This window comes from Canis lupus, chromosome 5, assembly GCF_011100685.1.
Source record: "Canis lupus familiaris isolate Mischka breed German Shepherd chromosome 5, alternate assembly UU_Cfam_GSD_1.0, whole genome shotgun sequence".
In the NCBI taxonomy this organism is placed as follows: Eukaryota; Metazoa; Chordata; class Mammalia; order Carnivora; family Canidae; genus Canis; species Canis lupus.
The window spans coordinates 14,243,868-14,264,510 of record NC_049226.1 but is presented as its reverse complement, the minus strand read 5'-3'; the positions used below and the strand labels follow the sequence as shown (position 1 = coordinate 14,264,510).

The 20,643-nt window shown below is 56.3% G+C and overlaps 1 protein-coding gene across 1 annotated transcript in view; it reads right to left on the bottom strand.

Moving 5' to 3' along the window:
* The window catches only part of NECTIN1 (nectin cell adhesion molecule 1), a 64,685-nt gene extending 54,584 nt beyond the window's left edge, over nucleotides 1-10,101 (bottom strand). Inside the window, 1 exon segment of the mRNA NM_001287128.1 lies at nucleotides 9,868-10,101. Coding sequence (NP_001274057.1) covers nucleotides 9,868-9,946 — 79 coding nt within the window. The 5' untranslated portion in view covers nucleotides 9,947-10,101.
* Nucleotides 10,102-20,643: the final 10,542 nt, after the last annotated feature.

The window sequence follows — 20,643 nt, the reverse complement described above, 5'->3', positions numbered from 1 at the left end:
AGGGGATGAAAGAATGATGATATCGAGACATTTCTCGCCAAGATAGCCACATCAATACTCCCAAGACGAAACAGTGACTGCAGTGGGATCCACCAGGAGTGCAATGATTGCACTTCCAGTACCTGGAAGGATATAGTGGAAAGGACCACTGAGACTCTGATGATAAGCTCTAAGAACTCCCCACACGCTCTAGGGGTGCACCAGGTTACCCCACACCATCAAAGGGAGCAGGAGTATAAGTGATATATGCAGGGTGGTGGGCATTCTGGATGCAAAGTCCTATGCTTTATTATTTTTTTCTAAGATTTTATCTATTTACTCATGAGAGACACAGAGAGAGAGGCAGAGACACAGGCAAAGGGAGAAGCAGGCTCCCTGTGGGGATCCCAACATGGGGGTTCAATCCTAGGACCCCGGGATCATGACCTGAGCCGAAGGCTGACGCTCAACCACTGAGTCGCCCAGGTGCCCAGCAAGGTCCTATGTTAATCCACGCTTGGTAAGCTGTCTGTCTCCATCGCCTGTCCACACAGGAGAGAGGCTGCTTAGCTAAGTGGGATGATTATGGACACTGGGCCCGACTTCCTGGCTCTGCCACTTACTAACCGTGTGACTACCGGCAGGTTACCTAACCTCTGCAGGGCCTCATCTTTCCACGTATAAAAAAAAAAGGGAGACTAAGAGTTATTATGAAAATTAAATAAGTTATTACATGTAAGATGTTTACAACAGTGTCTGGCACCCAAGAGCTCTCAATAAAAGTTTGTTATTACTATCATTGTCATCAACTCTCCAAACAACCAACCGTGTATTCAGTTGGCATGTACTAGCAGCCCATGATGTGGCTAACCCTATACTAGGCCCCGGGGACACTGAGATCCATCAGTAACAGACCCTGTCCCTCTGGAGCTCTCGGTCTCAGGGAGAAGATAAATCCCAGGCCCAAATAACCATATAGCAAGACGAAGAGTGGTTAGTGCCACGGGGTGGCACGGATGAAGTGTGAGGGGGCTTTGAGATGGGAGAGGTTATCCCCAGCTGGGGGGGTGGGGGTGAGTCAGGAGGCTTCATGCAGAAGTGGCTCTCACCTCAGTATGTATGTACTTATTTATTTAGATTGATTGGATTGATTAGATTTATTTAGATTTTTTTAAAGATTTATTTATTTATTCGTGAGAGACACACAGAGAGAGGCAGAGACACAGGCAGAGGGAGAAGCAGGCTCCATGCAGGGAGCCCGATTTGGGACTCGATCCCAGATCCTGGGATCACGCCCTGAGCTAAAGGCAGATGCTCAAATGCTGAGCCACCCAGGCGTCCCAAGACTGATTTATTTATTGAGAGAGAGAGAGAGAGAGAGAGTGAGCAAGAGAGAGCACGAGAGGGGGGGAGGGGCAGAGGGAGAGGGAGAAGTGGACCCCTCTGCTCCCCATGCTAAGCAGGGAGCCCAATGCAGGGCTGGATCCCAGAACCCTGAGATCATGACCTGAGCCCCAGGCAGATGCCCAACCAACCGAGCCACCCAGACATCCCTCACTTCCAGTATTTAGATATAGGAAGTATGCAGAACTTTGGGGGAGAATGCTGGCATTTGCAAAGGCACTGAGATGGGAAAACATGGGGCATAAATACAGGTGTGCGGCTGGGCAGGCCTGGCATGCGGGGGACCACCGTGAGATGAGCCAGGCAGCGGGCAGCCATCAGGTGCTCCTGGGCCTGTGAGTGTCTTTCTCACACGGACTTTAGGCACGTCCATCCAAGAAGCCATGTGGGCAGATGGGAGCCAGAGAGCCGCGAGTCAGGGGCCGCTGCCATGGTCCTAGGAGCAAGGGCGTTGCAAGCAGCCCCTCCCGAGGTGGGGCCCACATCAAGTGGTGGCAAGGCTGGCTTGGCTCTGAGCACCTTCTCTAACCTCCTTTGTCCTGGCAGCTGCCAGCATTTGCCCACAAGCCACCAGGACTGAGGGAGGGGGTGCTTGGGGCACTGCTCAGGGCCCAGAAAATGGAGCATGTAGAGGCGGCCCAGCCAATCCCTCTTGGGGTGTGCACTCCAGACCAGCTGTAGACCAGGGCCTTACCGGGGAGCTCCAGGAGTCCGTGCAGGTCTCCAACCCCTTTCCTCCCAAGCAAGGCTGCCTCACGTCGGCCCAAACAGATTGGCCCTCCCATCTCCCCTGACTCATCTGGCGGGCACACTAGCTCATGTGCCAAGCGTGGGCTGGCCTGTGTGACCTTCCATGGGAGCACACAAGTGAGCTCGTGTGCCCTTAGAATCAATTATTTAGGCCTGTTGCTCACTTTCCTCCCCAAGACTGAGGTCCAAGAAGGCGTGAGCTTTCCTTTGCTCTGGTCTTGTTTTTCCTGGTGACATCCACTGAGCCCTGGTGGTATTCTGGTGACCAGTGTATGCAGGATGGTGGGGGAAGAGAGATTAAGATAAAGCAGGAGGGGAAGGTGCAGGCAGAGAGGAGACTGGCTGTTAACCAACAGGCACCAGAATCTGCTAAGCAAGAAATAATCCCATCTTTGGTGGGAAGAGCCCCAAGATGGCGCCCTTGGCAGTCCATCACAGGGACTGTGGGCAAGTTACTCCACCTCGGCAGGATGTGAGACCAGCAAGCCCCTGCTAAGGCTGTCAGCTGGCACAAAGGCATCGTTAGGGGCTGAAAAAGGTTTCTACCATGAGGTCCCCAGGTCACTACCCCCACCTTCCAGGCAGAAAGATGGGCCAGGATTCAGGCCAGGGTGGCTGTGAGGAGTCCAGACTCCGCTACTAGGATGTGTCTCTCAGACCTAGGGATAAGAGAGGGCTGCTGTCCCCCAAAGTCCCTCTTCCCCAGAATGCTGGTTCGCTGAGCTTCTTGGCCAGCTCCTGCCAAACAAAGCGGACTCCCATGAAGAGCCCTGGAGGGAGCTGTGTCCTTCTCCCCTTCAGGCAGGGGATAGAACTGGGGGTTCAAGTGGGCGGGAAGGAGTGTTTCCAGCCAGCTTCGAGGAAGGGAGCACACTTTCGAGGCGGGACTCCATTTAAGCCCAGAGATGCAACTCAAACTCCCAATGGGACATTCTTGTGCCCATGGCTATTGGCCTGTTTAGCTTCCTGGGCCACGCCTGCAGCTGTGTCCCAGTGGAGCTACCAGCCAGCGGAACTAATGTCCTCTAATGAGATCCGGGCCAGAGTGGCCGGGCGGGTTTTATTGTCTGTGGCTTGGTAATGAGACTCCTCATAAACTGGGAATGAAATTGGGGTCTGTGCAGACCAGAGCCGGGTGGGGAGTGGCCCAGGAGAGGGAGTCAGCTCTGCCTGCCAAATCTCTGCCTCCCTTCCCCCTCTGTGGCCCAGTCCAGTCCACGAGCTCTCTCTGTGACTGCCTGGGCCCTGGGGCTCCGTGCTCACCCCTCAGGGCCCTGCCCATGTCTCGGGCCAGATCTCCAGTGGGTGATGCTCTAGGTTCCAGAAGGACATCCTTCCCCCTGTCCCCCTCCCTCCCACAGCTGGGCGTCCTGTACTGTGGTGCGAACCTGGGCTGCTCCATGGTCAGCTCTGGCTGGGCCACCCTCCAACCTACATCCTCAACTTATCCCTCGCTTCCCCAGGGAGCTCCAGCTTGTTGTAGGGGGAGAGTGGTGGTAGCTGGCAAAGTGAAGGACCATTTCACTGGACACATTTTATCCCATGGCCTGGCTCAACCTCTGCTGTATGTGTCCATCTCAGCCTGTTTCATCTCTCTCATGGACAGGATTTGGAGTCAGAAGACCTGGCACCTGACGTGGCCACACTGGCTTGAGGTGGTCAGCAAATTACTAAGCTGACTCACTTCCCTCCTCTGTAAAAGGACCAGGAATACCATTCACATGGGGTTACCGGGAGGATCAGCTGGAACCATGAGCTGTCAAGAGTGCCACAGACATTTTTATTATTAGTGGCAAAAGGATCCCATCTGCAGCAGGAGAAACTGGAAGAGGGTTTTCTAGCAGCAAGAAGGGGGTGACGCCAGAAGGGATTCTCGATCTGGCTGTGCCATCCTGCCAGATGAGTGGACTGCTGGAGAGAGGGTCCCGTTGCCCACCCTTCCCCCAAATGCGGAATTCTGAAGGGAAGCAGGGGCTGAGTCCCAGGCCCTCCCTGCCAGCCCCGGCTTCTACCACAGCCAGAGCTCCAGATGGGCAATGGAGCCCAGCTGGGCCATAGCCAGGGAGTGAGGCGGGTGCCTGGGAGAGCCCCTGGTGACATGCTGCAGAACAAAGGCCACACAGCACCTGCTGCTCGAGAGTACACGACCACCAGGGTCATTCTCCTGCAGGTGCCTGGAACGCACCAGGCCACTTGAGCCCCTGGGACGCTGCGGCCTCCTCCACCATTTCCAGGTGGAGGCAGGAGCTCATGGAGCACCTCCTGGTCGGCGCCAAGGGCAGTGAGGTCAGCACCGGGCAGGCAGCTGAGTGGCACTTTCTCGAGGGAGTACAAAGGTGGCACTGCCCAGTTGGCAGAGGCAGAGGGGGCCAGGATCACTCAGAGGAAAGGCATAGAGCATAGGAGGAGCTATCACCACACTGCCCATTTATCACACGCCTGGCAATGCGCTCAGCACTTTTCACACATCACGGTCAATCTGATCTTTACAACCTCCTTTGAAATCTGTATTAACAGAAACCCATTTTACAGATGGGAAAAACTGAGGCTTACGAAGTAAACTTAACCAAGTCTGCTCAGCTAGCAATTTGTAGAGCTGGGAGTCAAACCCAGTCCACCTGGTTGTGCTCTGCTGTCTCACTTTGTTGGGCGGCCAAGATGGGGTACTCTCCAGGCTGTAGGGAAAGGAACCAAGCTGTCTGCCATTCTCTCTTGACTAGGGCCTGGGTCCACTGCTGCTGCCCCGCCCTAGAGACCATAAAAGCACAGATCCCATGAGCAACTGAGAATACATACCAATGACCCCCACCCCCCTCCCCACCCCTCGCCCCAAGGATAAACCTTGGGATTATCCATTGGCCTAAGGAGCCTATAGCCTGTTGTCAGGAAGACTTTCTTTGTGTCCTTGCTGGGTGTCTCCTGTTGCACTAAGTTCACCCTTCCTGGTGGAATGGGTCAGGGTTTGGATATTAGGCTTCACCTGTCTTCTTCCCATCTCTTCTCTCTCCCCATCTCCCAAATCAGCACAATGGAATCCAGAGCTTCAAGGGTTAACTGGTCTAAAGGGTGTTATCTCCAACTCAGGGCATTCCCTCTGCAAGGTGATCCCTGCTCAGATCTTAAATTACCTCTTGCCCCAGCCAGCACATCTGCTGCTGGCTCTGCAGACCTGGTCTCTATGCAGACCTGGTCTCTATGGAGAGGGGCGGGCATTGTGGGGAGAAATAACAACCAGCCATCCTGGGGCACAGGGTCTTGGGCTCTTCCACGCCCCTCATTCCCTCTTCCTCTCCCACCAAGGGGGCTCCTGAGTTCTGCCGCACAAGCCAGGGTGTTTCCAGGCACATGTATGTTGCTGACCCGGACACACATAAGGTTCTACAGGGCTATCTACGGGGGACCAAAAATCCACGCTCATGTCCCTTTTTAAATGCCTGGAATGTGCCCACCTTTCCCCCTAGAAGATCGCCTTTCCCCCAGGTACTCATACAGGAAACAAAGATGCCAAATCAGTAGCTGAAAGCCTATCTCCCGGGGCCCCTCCCAGCCTTGCAGGGATCTTGAGAAGCCTTGGGGCAAGCCAGGCCCCAGTTAGCACCAGGTCCCAGATGCTCTCTGCCAGGGAGACAAGAGAGCAAAGTCTCTCCAGGTGAGCATCTCCCTGTGAGAGTGTGGAGACCCAGTCTAAAGCCAAGGACAGAATAGGAAAAGCAACCAGTGTATAGGCTGCCCCCCCCCCCCCCCCGCCAAGGACCCAACAGCCCATCTTGGAAGGAACTGGCCGAGGGTGAATCCTAGGTCTCTTCCCAAAATCACCTCTCGGACACTCTGACATCCACACAGGTATTACCAAGGCTCAGAGCTACTCACAAAATCCTAGTTGGAAAGACGTCAGAAATCAGTTATATGTAAATATACACTTGATATATATTTATGGTCCCAGTCCCGTGCTGACCCCACATACCAGTGCACAACCCCTCCTTGCCCTCATGCCCATGGGTCTGCAGGGGCACGAGGAACTGTAGATAACCAACAGAAGCGCACAAAGCCTTGCACATGTGTGTGCGTGTGTACCCACTCGACGCTGATGGCGAGACAATATGCAGACTGTCAGAAACGTTATAGCCTAAGTCCCACAGCTAGCTAGTGTCCATTTCGGCCTGGCACACTGGCTAACATTCAAAGTTCAAAACAAACAAAACGACACCACACAGCATCAGTAAAACAGGGGAATATACAGGCACCCTCTCTTGTCTCTCCCCCGGGTAGGGAGCCATTCAAGTCACCAGGTTAACCAGGAAAGATACAATCAGGAAAATCGAAGGTTTATTGACACCTCCCTTGGGTGTTTTCTGTTTGTGCCGAACAATGAACATTAGTCAGCTGCTAAACAATGGCAGTATCATAGACAGCGGCTGGGGCAGACCCACTGCCCGTACCCCACCGCTCTGCGCCGGGCCTGCTGGCTCGGCCGTCAGCACTAGGGTTCGGCTGGCTGGTGTGACCATCCTGGCAGCATTCAGCTGGGTCCTGGGTCAGGAAGTGGCCAACGAGGTGGATCCATTGTGCAAAACTAAGTGGCTTGAAGGGAACGGATGATGGTCTCGGCCAGCATCGGGCAACAAGGGGCCACCCGGCCCCCTGAGACACAGATACTCAGGCTCAGGGATGCTTTATAGGCTGCTCGGCTGGGGCTGCTGGGCCCAGGCTCTGCAATATCTTCTCCCCTCCAGCTGACTATTAGGCCTCGAATCTGATTCTGAGACACTCTCCATAGCGCAGCCTCCAAAACGGGCACTGAGATTGCTGTTCACACATGCTGTAATCCCCAGGCCAGCAGAATTGGTTCTGCCATAATGTCCTGCCCAGCAAGCCTGAGCACATCACTGTCTGAGAAATGCAGAGAGGGAAAGAGCCCAGCAGCTCTGACACTCCGAGTTTCGAAGGAAACCACCTTCTGCGAGCTCTGTACAGACTGCAGAGAAGGGGTGTGCTGTGGCCCGACAGGTATTCTGAGGGTGTGCACGACACCTGGGGTGTGTGTTCTCTTTCCAGACAAAAGGTTTGGGGAAGCCAATTAGGGAGGGTGTGGTGTAGGTGGGACACCAGTTCTGTGCACCTGCTTCTAAGGCAGGTTCCCTGCCTCCTCCCCAGGGCTCCTCCTGGCCCTCTTTAGGGCGCGGTCCCCAGGCCCCACTGGCCCTCTCCTCTGGGGTGACCTGTAGGAACCACAGACTGTTATCTCAGAAGCTTGTGGGGCTTCACCATCCAGCCTGGTAAAATCTGTGTTGTAAAAACACACTTCTGTGTTTACGCGTCAATAGCCAGATTGGGAGGCTTTTTTTCTTTTTAGTCAGGGGGCTATCACACACACTGGGGATTGCCCCCACCTGCTTCCCCCAGAGAGGTCCTCTGCTCACTGGTCCATGCTCCCCGACCCTGGCCCAGGAGAACGCAGAAAAGAGCATCAGGCTGGCAAGTCCCCAGAGAGGAGCAGCAGTGAGCACTCAGGAGCTGGCGGGTGGTGGAAAGCCGGGTGCGGGCAGGCAACTTCTGGGCCTACCAACCTCCATCCAAGTGTCATATGGGCACCACCTCACCCACCTGCCTCCCTCTCCAGGGGCACCAGGGGAAGAGGCACAGGGTACAGGAGCCTGGTGAGTCGAGGAACTCTGGCTGCCCCTGATGCCAGCCAGCCATAACAATGACAGTCAATCGAGGAGCGCTCATTAAGTGCCTGTCTGAGCTGTGGTTCTTGGTCTGCATCCCATCTCCTCAATCTGGATTTTTGGTGGCAGGAGTGTCTACACTTGAGCCAGGTGAGAGTGCCATCTCTCCCTGACTCCACTTCCTGAGTGGGGTGGAGCAGAGCTGGCTTCCTGCCCCCCCCCAAAGGAATTAACCACTATGTATCACAAAACTGGGGGAAGAGAATAACAAAAGGAGGGGAGGATGGGGGTGAGTGCATTCTTTTCCCCCCAAACCTTCCCACTCTGTCCGACCAGAATTAGGTTAACCCCTGGTGTGCCACCAACTAGAGCTCCCCTAAAGCTCTCCTTTTTCCTAGAATCCTGGTGTGGACACTGTGCAATTAAGGGTTCCCAGAAGCCCAATCCCCCAGTGGTCAGAGGAGTCCTAGCTAGGGCCTGAGCTCCCGCTGGCTTCCCAGGAGGTCCAGTGTGCGAGGAAGACCTCTCGGTCACCATGACCACCCTGGCCAGGGAGGGACTCAGTCAGGCCCCTTGAAGTGGGCAGTGCTCCCTGTATGCCCCCTCACCCCCACCTAGCAGGACAGGACCCCACAGGCTGTAGGGGTGGGGGCACCGCTGTGCCAGCTTCCACAAAGTGCTTTCGATGCCATCTGCCACTCAGTGAGATCTGTGGAGCCCTGGCAGCGAGCTGCTGGCGGAAGGGGTATAGAATCGAACGGGGCCGGGTTCGTACCTTCCAGGGGTGCACCCCAGCCCCACAACTGGGCAGCCAGGCTGGCCCCTGGGTAACACACTAGCCCGGCGGAGTCTGCAGCATCGCAAGCATCTCCAACCCGCGGCTGCCAGCGGCGCTGGAGATCCGATATTCTAGCCCCACTGGGAGCTGGTCTCTCTGTACTCCGGCCCCTAATTCGGCCACCCTAAGGCCAGACCACGTGCTCCAGCCAACCCCCTCCCTCCCCCTAAAAGCCCCATCTAGCCCGGGCGGGAGACCGGCTCAGGTTTCTTCCCAGAGGGCTGGAGGACCCCCACCCCCACCGGTCACCAGCCGCCGAGGGAGCAGGGCAGCTTCCCGCCGACACAAAGGGTTAAAGCCAGGCGAGGGGACTCGGTCGGATTTGCCTCCTAAACGCATTTTCCAGTTCATTCCCCAGCACAATACGCCGGGGCCGGTCCCAGCCTCCGCCCCCACCCCACCCGTCAGATGGGCCACCGCGGGCCACCCCAGGGTCGGGCGTCGGGTTAACCCCTCGGCCGCCGGCACCTCGAGGAAGGACACGCGGGGCACCCTCGGGAAAGTGGGTCACGCAGCCACCTGGCTGGCACCAAGCCCCGGCGCCTCCTCGGGGGGGCCCGCGCCGGGAGCGGAGTTCCGAGGCGAGGTGCAGCCCGCGCAGGGCCGGGGCAGGGGGGCGGGGGGGGGGGGCAGCCCGCGCCGCCCGGCCTCACCCCCCGGGACAGCGACCGCAGGTGAGCGAGGAGCTGCCTCTGACGCAGGAGCCGGCTCCCGGCGGCCGCGTGGGGCTGCGTGGGGCGGGCGGGGGCCCGAGCGCGCGAAGCCGTCTGGCAAGGGGGCCGGGGCCGGCGCCGAAGCCCCCCAGCCGTGCCCGGCCCCGGCCCGCCGGCCCGAGACCGACGCCCCCCCGCCCTCCCCGGCTGTCGTCTCCCACCCCGGGACCGCGACTGCCGTGGTTCTTTTGCATTTATGTAACATGCGGGGTTTCCAAACTGCTCCCCGGGCTGAGGGCCGGTTATTAAATAAATAGAACGCGATTACATATTATTATCTTTGTGAAAAACTGAGCGGAGAAAGTGCTTTCTGGCTACACGGAGACGAGCATCCGCCTGCTTCCCTGCAGGGCAGGCAGCTGGGCTTCCCATCCTTTCTCCGCCGAGCCTCCCGCGCCCCCTTACCTAAGCCGTGACCCAACTTTTCTGGCTCCTTTCTCCGCCGATAACCCAGCCGTGCCCGCCATCCAGCTCCCGGCCCGGGAAGGCATCGGACGGGGCGGGTCGCGCTTACCTGGGAGGAAGAACGCGGTCAGGCCGAGAGCGAGTCCCCACCAGCGTCCGGCGGCGCCCGCAAGCCCCATGCGAGCCATCGGGGGCCGGGGGTCCGGCGAGCGGGGCGGCGAGGACGGCGCTCCCCGCGCTCCACGAGCCAGCCCGGAAGACGGAGGCCGATCGCCGGCGGCCGGCGGGCGCTGCGAGGATCCAGGTCAGCCGCAGCCGTCGGCCGGGCCGGGGCGGGGCGGGGCGGGGCGGGGCGGGTGGGCGCGAGCGGCGCGAGCGGCGCGGCCGCAGTCCGGGCCCCGGGCCGCCGGCGGCTCAGAGGCTCGGAGGATGCCCGCCGCAAGTTGCTCGAGTCATGCCCCTTCTCCTCCTCCGCTCTCCTCCCCGCGCCGGTCCCCGCCCTCTTCTTCCACGCAGAGCCGGGCTGGGGAGAGGGACCCACCCCCGGCGCGCCCGGCTGCCCGGTGCCCGGCTGCGCGGCGCGGGCCCCCGGCCCCCGGCCCCGGCCCCCGGCCCCCGGCGCGCTCACACCCTCCCGCTCGGCTGCAGGTCGCCGGCGTCCATGGCCGGCCGTCCTCGGCGGCGGCGGCGGCGGCGGCGGGCGGCGGGCTCGCGGCCCAGGCGGCGGGAGGGCGGGCGCGCGGTCGGCGGCTCAGGCGGTGCGGCTCCGCGCGGAGGGCGAGCCCGGGGCGCCGCGCACCCCCACCCGCCCGCCTCCCGCCTCCCCGCGCCGCCGCCGCCGCTCGCGCTGCCCGGCCCCGCGCCCCGCGCCCCGCGCCCGCCCCGGCCCCGCGCCCCGGCCCCGCGACGCTGTGGAGCTGCCCGGGCGCCCAGCCGCGCCGCGCTCGCCGCTCTCGCTCTTTCTCTCACTCGCCGAGCGCCAGCCTCTCCGCCGCTCTCCCCGTGATGTCAGACCGAGGGGAGGGGTTAGCGTTAACCCTCCTGCCTCCGACGCGCCGCCCGCGCCCCCGCCGCCGCCGCCGCCGCCGCCACCCCCCGCGGCCCGCCCGGACGCGCGCCCCTCCCCGCCCCCCGCGGACGCGCGACCCCGGCGCGGACGGCGGGGGCCGCGGCGGCTCGCGGGCTCGGGAGGTGCCCCTCGGCCGCCTTCCCGCCCGGGGAAGGGCCGGAGGGCCAGCCGCCCTGCTCCTCCTGGCGAAGGCAGGCAGTGACCCCTAGCGGCCGGCGCGGGGGGAGGCTGCCGGTGGGGGTGGGGCTGGGGGTGGGGGTGGGGGTGGGATGGGGCGGGGGGGGCGCCGGAGGGGCGAGCGCGCCGCCGGAGACTGCTGGATCCGGCCGAGTCCGGCTGCACGGGCCTCCGCGGGCCCTCTGCCCCGGCCTTGGCCCCATTTTACAGATGCGGAAACAAAGGCCGGGAGGAGGCGAAGGCCGCTCGCCGGGGGCACCGGGGCAGAAAGTGGCCGACTTGGACTGCAGCTCCCCTCTTGGCCGCGTCGCCTGAACGCTGGATGGAGAGGCAGCTGTGCGGGACCGAGCGGAAGCTGCGGGGAGGGGAAGCCGGGGATGGGGGCGGGGGGCGCGGTGGGCGACAGTCCGTGACATGGGGGCCAGCCACAGAGGCGAAGGTCTTTTCTGATCGCCGCTCCCTTTCAGGGTTTCCGACCCCCCCCCCCCCCAAACGGAAGCTCCCTCCCCTCCTGAAATCAGCGGGAAACCGAGCTCTGCTCCCTTTGCCAGAACCTTGGTTTTGTGCGATTTGCAAGAATCCCGCGAAAGTGACCCATCCAGTCAAGTGTCCTCGCCAGGGCAGGACTCTCCGCCCCATCCCGTTCACCACCCACCACATCCGGGTGTGGCTGGCCTCCTGCCAAGGCGGCTGGGCCCTTCGGGGGGCCCTTGGCAGCCCCAAGCCTGCCCGCTGCGCCTTCCCTCTGGATCGCCTGCCCTCATCCTCCACCCCGGGGAGGGGAGGAGGCAGACGGTTTCCTACTAGGGAGATCTCCCCAGATACCTGGCCAGATAACGCTCCCTTTGCCCATTGCTGCCATTTGTCCAGCGGGCGGGAGCCGAGGGGAAGGGCCAGCTTCTGATAACACATACATTCCAGTTTCTGGGTGTAGGAGGAGCAGAAGGAGGACGGGCAAGGGGAGGACCACTTTCTCACCATTGGGGATCTGGCCCTGGAGTGTCTCTTGTTTCCCTGTTGAAGTGGTCTAATTTGGCACTCACATGGATGTTTGTGCACTCACGTACACATCTTTTACATTTAACACATGTAGTCAAGCTTTCTTTGTACCAAGCAGGGTGCCGGGCTTGGGGATGTAGAGACACCGTCATTGCCCTAAAGGCACACAGTCTAGTTGGGGTGCTAAGGGGGAAGACAGATATAGAAACAGATGTTATAAACAAGTATTTAATGTGTGTCGTGTATCGGGATTTGATAGGTTTGGGAGAAAGTGCCCCATTCAGCCTGGGGTGAGATGGGGATCAGGGAAGGCTTCTGGGGAGAAGGGACACAGGGGCTGGGTGAGTCATCTAACAGATATGTGCTGGAGTGGGGAGGCATTCAGGGGGCTGGATTTAAGGTGGGGGGAGGCCCGCATGAGGAAAGGCAGAAAGCAGTAACTGGATGAGTAGGACCCACAAACAGGGGATAGCCTGAGCCTAGGACTTGGGGGAAGGAGAGGCCCGCAGATCTGTGAATGCCAGGGAGCCACAAGGAGGGTTTTATGCTGGGGAATGTCCGATCAAATTTGACTTGTGGTTGCCCGGTCCAGCGGCCAGGCACTTCCCCTCTGGCCCCTGAGTTAAGGGCCACGGCCGCATTGGTTCATTGCCGTGGTCTGGGACTCTGCCTGGCACATCGTAGGAGCTGAGCAGAGGGGCTTGCAGGGGCAAATGCAGAAGCACCAGTACCCACTACTTCCTGTTCATGTTCCCTCACCTCTTCATCATTGGGTAAGGCTTCTCTGATCTGCTCTTAAATGAGATTCCGGAGAGGGCGTCTGGGAGGTTGTCGTGGCTGCCTTGGGATGGGTTGGATGGAGAAGATGAAAGCAAGTAAATGAGATAGTATGGTCATTCACGCATGACCTTTAAACAAGCCCTAAAACATGCAAAACACCAACATAGGTGCCAGCTCTGGATGCGTGTGTGTGTGCGCGCGCGCACGTGCGTGTGCGTGTGTGTGTGTGTGTGTGTGTGGTGGGTTACAGCAGATAGGAAAGAGAGTCAGGGAGGCCACAAAGGAAAATAAGATAGAGCTTGTTTACTCAGAGAGTAAACAGATGTCTTTTTGAGTATCTACCATGCGAGGTCCTGAGGGTACAAAAGTGAACAACCAAGACCTTACTCAAATAACTATATTAGAGCACGAAGCTTGGTCACTGCCAAAGGCAGGCCCAAGACCCAGCCATCTAGAGGAAGGAGTGAGTGCTTCTCGTTGTGGAGAGCAAGGAAGGCTTCTGGAAGAGGTGTCATGTGCCCGAGGCCCTGAAGGGTGGATCATATTTGGACCAAGGGAGACCAAGGAGAGAATTTTGGTGGAGGAAACAGCTTGTACGAGAACATGGAGATGGGAGAGGCCGGGGGCCTGTGTGGGGACGGTGGACATTGCAGGGTTTTGTTTTTGCATTTTGGGGATGTGTAGGAGAAAGCGACTGCAAAGTGCAACCAGAATGCAAAAGGCCTGAAAGGTTTCCTCCAGTGGCGGGAAGAAGCACAGGACCAAGGGTCAGGAGATGAGACTCTGGTCCCTCCTCTTAAGCTGGAAGCCTAGGAATCATTCTGGCTTCTTCTTCTTCAGCCACCATCTTCTAACCCAAAAGCAAACACTGTTCATTCTGTTTCCAATAGTAAGTCTAGAAGACTGCCCTGTTTCTACTGTTAGCACTATCCACATGCTCATAATTTCTGCCCAATCCTTGCAACACCCCCTGGCCATGGATCCTCTGTACACCGAGGGGTGGGGGTAAAATGTCACGGTCAGGCACATGGGACTCTGGAGCAAGACTGCCTAGATTTGGATCCTTAAACCCCCGCTTTAGCTGTGTGCCCTTGGGCAAATGACTTAACCTCTCTGTGCTCAGGTTTCTCAACTGTAAAATGAAGGGAAATAGTAGCACCTGTTTCATGGAACTGTGAAGATTCAATGAGTTGAGCAACAGGAGGTGCTTGGAACAGCGTCTGGTGTACGTACCGAACAGTTTAAGGGTCAGTCATCATTATACCTGAAATTTCTTTCCCCGCGTCCAGTTTTGCCCTCCTCTGCTATGGTGCCAGAGGGATATATGAATCTTTAAAAGTTTTGCTTGGTAGTAAGTTTTGGATTTACCAAAGAGTGGCAAAGATGGAACAGTTTGCATGTGTCCTCCGTCCAGCTTTCCGTGGTGTTAATGTCTTCTAGATCCATCACATATTTGCCGAAACTAGGAAATTAGCCTTGGTTTAATACTATTAACCAAACTACAGAATTTATTTGGATTTCCCTTTTTTCTGCTAACGTCTGCTCTCGGTGAGGGGATCCGATCCATAGTACCACCTTGCATTTAGCGGTGGATTGTGTCCTAATGCAAATGAGCAAGTCCCAATACCTGAGAAGGCTTCCTTGGCCTGCCAGCCTGTGAGGCCCGTGGCCAGTCCTCCTCGGGGCCTGGGAGGCCTCGTCTCACCCAGATCCAGGGCTTTGAGGAGGAGCCACGGGGCTTTCCTGAGGTTCTGTGAGGCCATCGAACTCGCATCCTTAGCCTTTACCTATGCTGTTCAATCTGCCCTGATGTTCCTCTTCTTTCTTTTGGCCAGACACTTATTTTTGAGGGCTCAGTTTACCCGTGTCACTTCCCCAGAGTGACCCACTGTGCCCTCTAGACCAGGCGCGCCCCCTCCTGTCTGCTCTCACAGCTCCCTTTGCGTGCTTGTAACCCTTCCATAATTGCTTATAAGGCTTGATTCTTTCCCTCCTGGGCTCCTTGCCTGCTCCATCCCCCACACCTCGAATGTGCCTGACACTTGGTGGGCACTCAATGAAAATGCGTTGATTGACTAACTCGCACCCTGTGCCACTTTCTACCAATCGCTTCTCCTCTCTGGGCTTCATTCATCTCATCTCGGACTGAGAGTTGAATCTGTTCAGTGGCTTTCCGACTGCATTTTGAAAGCCCTAGAATTGCCTGCATTCCCCGCTCGCTCTCTGCCTCATTAAGAGCCATGTTTAGAGAGCACTTTGTTTTCATGCTCTTTCAACATGGGACTTTTGAGGAAGGTTCTTCTTAATGGATTCTGCTGCTTAAAAAGTTTGACCCCCCCTGACATATTATTGCATTATATATTCTGTACTGTGCACACAGTTGACCCTTGAATAACACGGAGGTTAGGGGCGCCAACTTCCCGCATGGTTGAAAATCTGCATATGACTTTTGACTCCCTCCAAACTTAACTACGGATAGCCTCCTGTTGACCAGAAGCCTTGCTGATAACGTAAGCAGTCGGTTCACACATTTTTCATGTTCCACGTATCATATGCTGTATTCTTACGATTATGTAGAGAAAAGAAAATGTTATTAAGGAAATCATAAGGAAGAGGAGATACATTGGCAGCCCTGGACTGTATTTATTGAAAAAAAAAATCCATGTATAAGTGGAGCTGTGTAGTTCAAACCCGTGTTTTTCAAGGGTTGACTGTAGTTGCATTATTTCAAACTCCGTGATTTATTTTTTTCTGCAGGCTGCAGTGAGCCATGGAAGGTCTCTGAACAGAGAACCACTTATTGGGGAGCTGCTGGAACTGGGCTTTCAGGAGATGAATCTGGCAATATCGTGGGTAGGACAGGCAGAGGAGGACTGGTCAGGGAGGGAGGAGGGGAGCGCGGAGATAGGGTTGTCATGGGAGCCAAGTGAGGAGAGAATTTCTTGCAGGAGGAGGTTGCCAATGGTGTCTGATGCTGCAGAAAGCAGGCGGGGATCGGGAGGGGGGCTTTGGAAATGGTGGCAGAAGCACGGTTGACCTGTGAGAGTGGTGTTGGCAGTAGGGTCGGGGCAGAACCCAGATCAAAGTGGCAGGAGGAGCAAACGGGAGGTAGGCCAGGAGAGGCAGCAGGTACTTTTGGAGAAGTTTGATGGTGGACAGAATGAGTAAAAGAGTGAGGCTTAGCATAACCGAGACAGAGGGGCTACTTCCCCCCCCTTTTCTGGGAAATCAGAAGCTACTGAGCATTTTGCAGGCAGAGGGAAAAGAGCGAGCAAACAGTGAAATCTGGAGTAACAAGTGTAAGAACATGAGAGAGTGCCCTTCACGGAGCAGGCCCCGGGAGGGGGCATGGTGGTGTGACACAGGAGTGGAAGTCAGCCTGGGGAAAAAAAGGACCTAGCCTTTCTCTGAGCCTGGAGGGAATGTGAGGAGGGAGGTGAGGATGGAAATTTTGGAGTGGAGATCAGAGAAGTTAATGATCTGATCGGGTCTTTGCAGTGAGGTTGGAGGTGAAGTTACCTGCCAGAGGTGAGAGAGGTGGCTTCACACCTTGGGAAGGGGAAGGGCCAAAGGAGGCAGAAAGGAGGTGGAAGGGAGGTGGGAATAGCAATCTTCCCCACCCTGAAGGAAGAGGAACCAGCCTAGTCTGTGTGCCTTCCTCAAGGAGAAGCAGTGCCAGTGGGCATATGTATGGGAGAAGGAGATTTAGTTTAGTCTGGGAAGACTGTTGATGGAAACGTCAATGGGATAGATTCCCTGTCTCTTTTCAGACTGAGACCCTGGGGCCACGTATTGGCGTTGCTGGCTGTGGGACTCTTGCCCTGGCGTGGACAGTGGCCCACATGAATTTCATGTTTCCTCCTGGCTCCAAGGCCTAATGACTGCAGGAAATGACAGCCCGCTTGGAGGACAGGCACATGGACTCCCTGTTCTCACTGACCCCATGGCTGGGGGCAGGGACCAGACAGAAATGAGCCCTGAGGAGGGTGCCATCCCCAGGAAACTGTCCCAGAGCCCTCCCTCAGCTTCCACGGGCTCTTTGAGAGAGGCAGCTGTTGGGTTTGGACAAGACCCAAAGTCAATACAATAATGACTTCCCCTCCCGGCCATATTCCAGGCCCCTCTGTGTCATTTAGTAATTGGTTAATAAAGCTCACTTTGATGTGAAGGGAGCCCTATTAAGACGTCCCCAAGATGTCCCAATAACCAGAAATCTGCTGATAGAAGAAGAGAAACTTGAACATATTTTAGGGTGATATGGTCAATGGGGTCACCCTTTCCTGTGATCCTGGTACCCCGTCTAGGGTCATTGGAGGATGAGAGCGAGAAGAGAGAGAAAAGGAGGAGGAACCCCCTAGAGGAAGTATGGCCAAGCCCCAGCCAGTCCCAGAGAGGACTCACTGGCATGGGTGCCCCTTTCCCTAACCTGACAGGCCAACCTCACCCCAGGCAGTGGGAAACCACAGCACCTAATTACTGTTATCATCACCTTGGTAGCTGTGGTGATTATGATGGTGCCTGTGTATCCCACAGTGCTTAGCAACATTTAATTATTGTTATTCTTACAGAGATCACTGCAGAGCCTCCCTATTGCCCTGGCTGCCATTGCTCTTGGGGACGATGGATCAGCTGAACACAGCTGCACCCCAGATACAACGATCTGCCCTATCAGAGTGGTACCAGGATGGCTAACAGGGCAGCCAGGCTCTCCCTCATGGACCATGGTGTCCCAGGGATCTCCATGGCTCTGGGAGCGGGAGCTCTGAGTGATGATAGAAGGCCCCAGTTCCACCTTGAACCAACCAATTCTCCAGAAAGAAAGGATCCAGAAGGCAAACTAGTCTACACCCTGCCTCTGGTCAGAAGGTCCTCAATGCATCCCTGCAAATCATCACATCCACAATCCTTAGGAGTTCTGGATGGGAGTGGAGGCAGCATTCCTGATTTGGGAATATTAGAAAACTCTACAGTGCTCTGGGGAAGAGGGTTCTGCCGAGGACCTGCATAGACCAGAGAGCTTAGACCGAGACAGGGCAGGGGGCTGGGGAGGCTTCCGCCTACAGTGTACCCAAGGTGAAAGGGAGGAGAGAGAGGAAGAAGACGCTCCCTCGGTGTCCCACCCCCACTCCCTTCCTTTCACTGGTGCCTTCAATTGGGAGTGGGCGGGTGTCGTGGTCAGGATAATTATCAGGCTGCACTGCTTGTCTAGAGGAACCAGATTTTTTTTTTTCTGGTGGGGGGAGGACCACGTGGAAGTCAAGAAATGGAGTTGATTGTCAAGGAGGAACAGAGATCGGGGGTCAGCCCCAGCCATGCAGAGAAAGGGGGTGATGGACACTTGCCCCAGGACCGTGGGGGATGAGGCCTCACTTTTTTTTTCTAGGGCGCTGTGGAGCTGTAGGTCTTGACCTCTTTGGGCCTCAGGCCTTTTCAGGATTCGATGAAAGCTATCCCCCTCTGCACATGGCACACATGCACAGGATAGTATTCACATGGCAACCCCCCAGAAGCCCCACTGGGCCCCTGAGTTAGGAAGTCCTGCTGAGGAAGGAGTCCTGGGGGAAGGAGGCAACCCTGAGCCCAGACTCCCTGTGATCTGGGCTAATGAGGGATGCTAGTGACATGGTGGATCCAGAATGAGGAAAATCTTTTTAGTGTGAACTAAAAAGAGGCGTGATATGTACACTGCATTGCAATTCTGTAAAAAAGATGTACCTGTAGAGAGAAAAGTGGGAGGTCAGCGTGGAGAAATGAAAACAATTTGCGGGTGAAGTTTTTTCTATTTTAAAATTTACTTACCATCATTATAAAGTTACTTTAATACTAGATTTACTTTCCCCCTATATTACGTAAAGTGCTTTTTCTCCAGAAATGAGCTTCTGAATTATGTTTGATTTAGGTTAATATTAATGTCCTGCACTTCTTAAGCACATGTTTCTGGGGACAGCTGCTCCAACAGGATGTCAAGTGGCCTAGATATGACATCCAAAGGGTAGGCAATGCCCATGCAGTTCATTGCACTTTGAGGAGCCTTGCGGGGGGCAGCCTTGCAGAGAGGAGGTATATGATTTAGAGTCAGGATTCCCAGGTTTGCATCCTGGATCTGCCATTTACTAACTGTGGACAACAAGGGTGACCAGTTTTCCCAGTCTGCCTGGGACTCAGGGGGTCCCCAGGGCCTGGGACTCTCAGTGCTAATCACTGGGAAAGTCCTGGGCAAACTAGGGGGATGGTCATCGTATTCGTGAGCCATGCCGCCCTGTCTGTGCCTCAGTTTCTTCATTTGTAAAATGATCTTGATCACTTCCATTTGGAAAAGTGAGGTTTATTAATGAGGGATGGAACAGAGGAGTCAGAGTGGGGAAAGGGGGCAGTTCTCCTCAGCCTTGCAGACCAAGAGCCCATGCAGATGTACCCTGTGATTTAATGTGGAGGACTCAAGGTGACCACTGTGCCCCACGAGGCTTTAATAATGATTCATTATCAAATGTTTATGGAGCACCTATGACTGGGTGCCATGCTAGGGATTGGAATAAAGCCATAAACTACTAAGACATGCTCTCTCCCTCCTGGGGCCCAAGTCAATGGGGGAAGAAAGGCTCTATAAGGAGGTGGCATAATAGGGGAATCTAGGGATCTCTAGGGATGTCAGAGTTGTAGGGACCCTGCCCTACTCTAGGGGGTCAGGAAGAGTGAGGGAAGCATTCCTGAGGAGGTGAACTGAACCCTGAGGGGCAAGGACTGGCTAGCCAGGGATATTATATGGAGAAATAAGACAGGGGGAAGGCAACAAAAAGGCCCAAGGGTCCAGGTGCATTGTGGGACTGTGAGCAGTTGGGTCGACCTGGTGCGTTGCCGGAGGAAATGGGGAGAAGGGGCCGGGAGGTGCGTGCTAGGTCGTGTGCACTGTCTGAAGGAGTTCGGATTCAATCTTCAGAGCAGCAAGGAGCCCCGGTGGGGGTGCAACAGAGCAAGGGTGTTTCACCCCACATGGAAGTCAACTGGTGTCATGCTAAGCCGCAGCTGGTATTATGCTATGACGGCATTCCTGAGCCAGTCCCCAGCTTTAGCTTGTTATAGCCAGGTCGTCCGGACCTAAAGGTGCCAGCTCTGTCTGTCCTGCTCCCAAGGTCCCTGAGCCTGGCCCATCTGCCGAGGGCTCCTGCGGCTCCAAGTCCGGTATAGTCAATCTGTACCTTCCCATAGCCGAAGGCGGGGGTGGGGGGCACTGCCTGGCACAGACTATGACTCTAGAGAGCAGAGTGGCGCCCTTCTCCCAAGCCTGCTGCTGTCACCACAATGTATGTGTGGGCTTGATGGCTGCGTGGCAATAAGCTCAGGGCACGCGGGGGGGCTCACATAGCCCAGGCAGCTGATAATACTGAACAATTACACCGATCCGTCCAGGAACAGAGAAGTGGGTGTGTACCCATATGGGTGTGCATGCATACACATGCAGGCGTACGTACACCCAGATTCACTGACATTTATGCCCACACTATCACTGAGACTCAGGCAAGCCCACGGAGAGATTCCCTGCTGCCTGCATGAGATGAAGAGGCCTACATTACATTACATTCATCCAACACTGACACACATATGTTGCAAATGCTCCATATACAGCCTCACATGGGTGCCCGCACACCTATGCTGACGCACACCCTATATCAAGGTAGCATATTATTATGTGTTAGTGTGATATTATATTAAGACACTGGGATGTGTGCCCATGTCCCCATTTACTCATAGACACCCATACATTGCCCCAGACACTCCTTTCAAGGCAGGTGCAAACACAAGAACTCCTTTTGTAAAACTGGTACATACACTCTCATGTACAAAAGCAGGCTCACTCTCTTA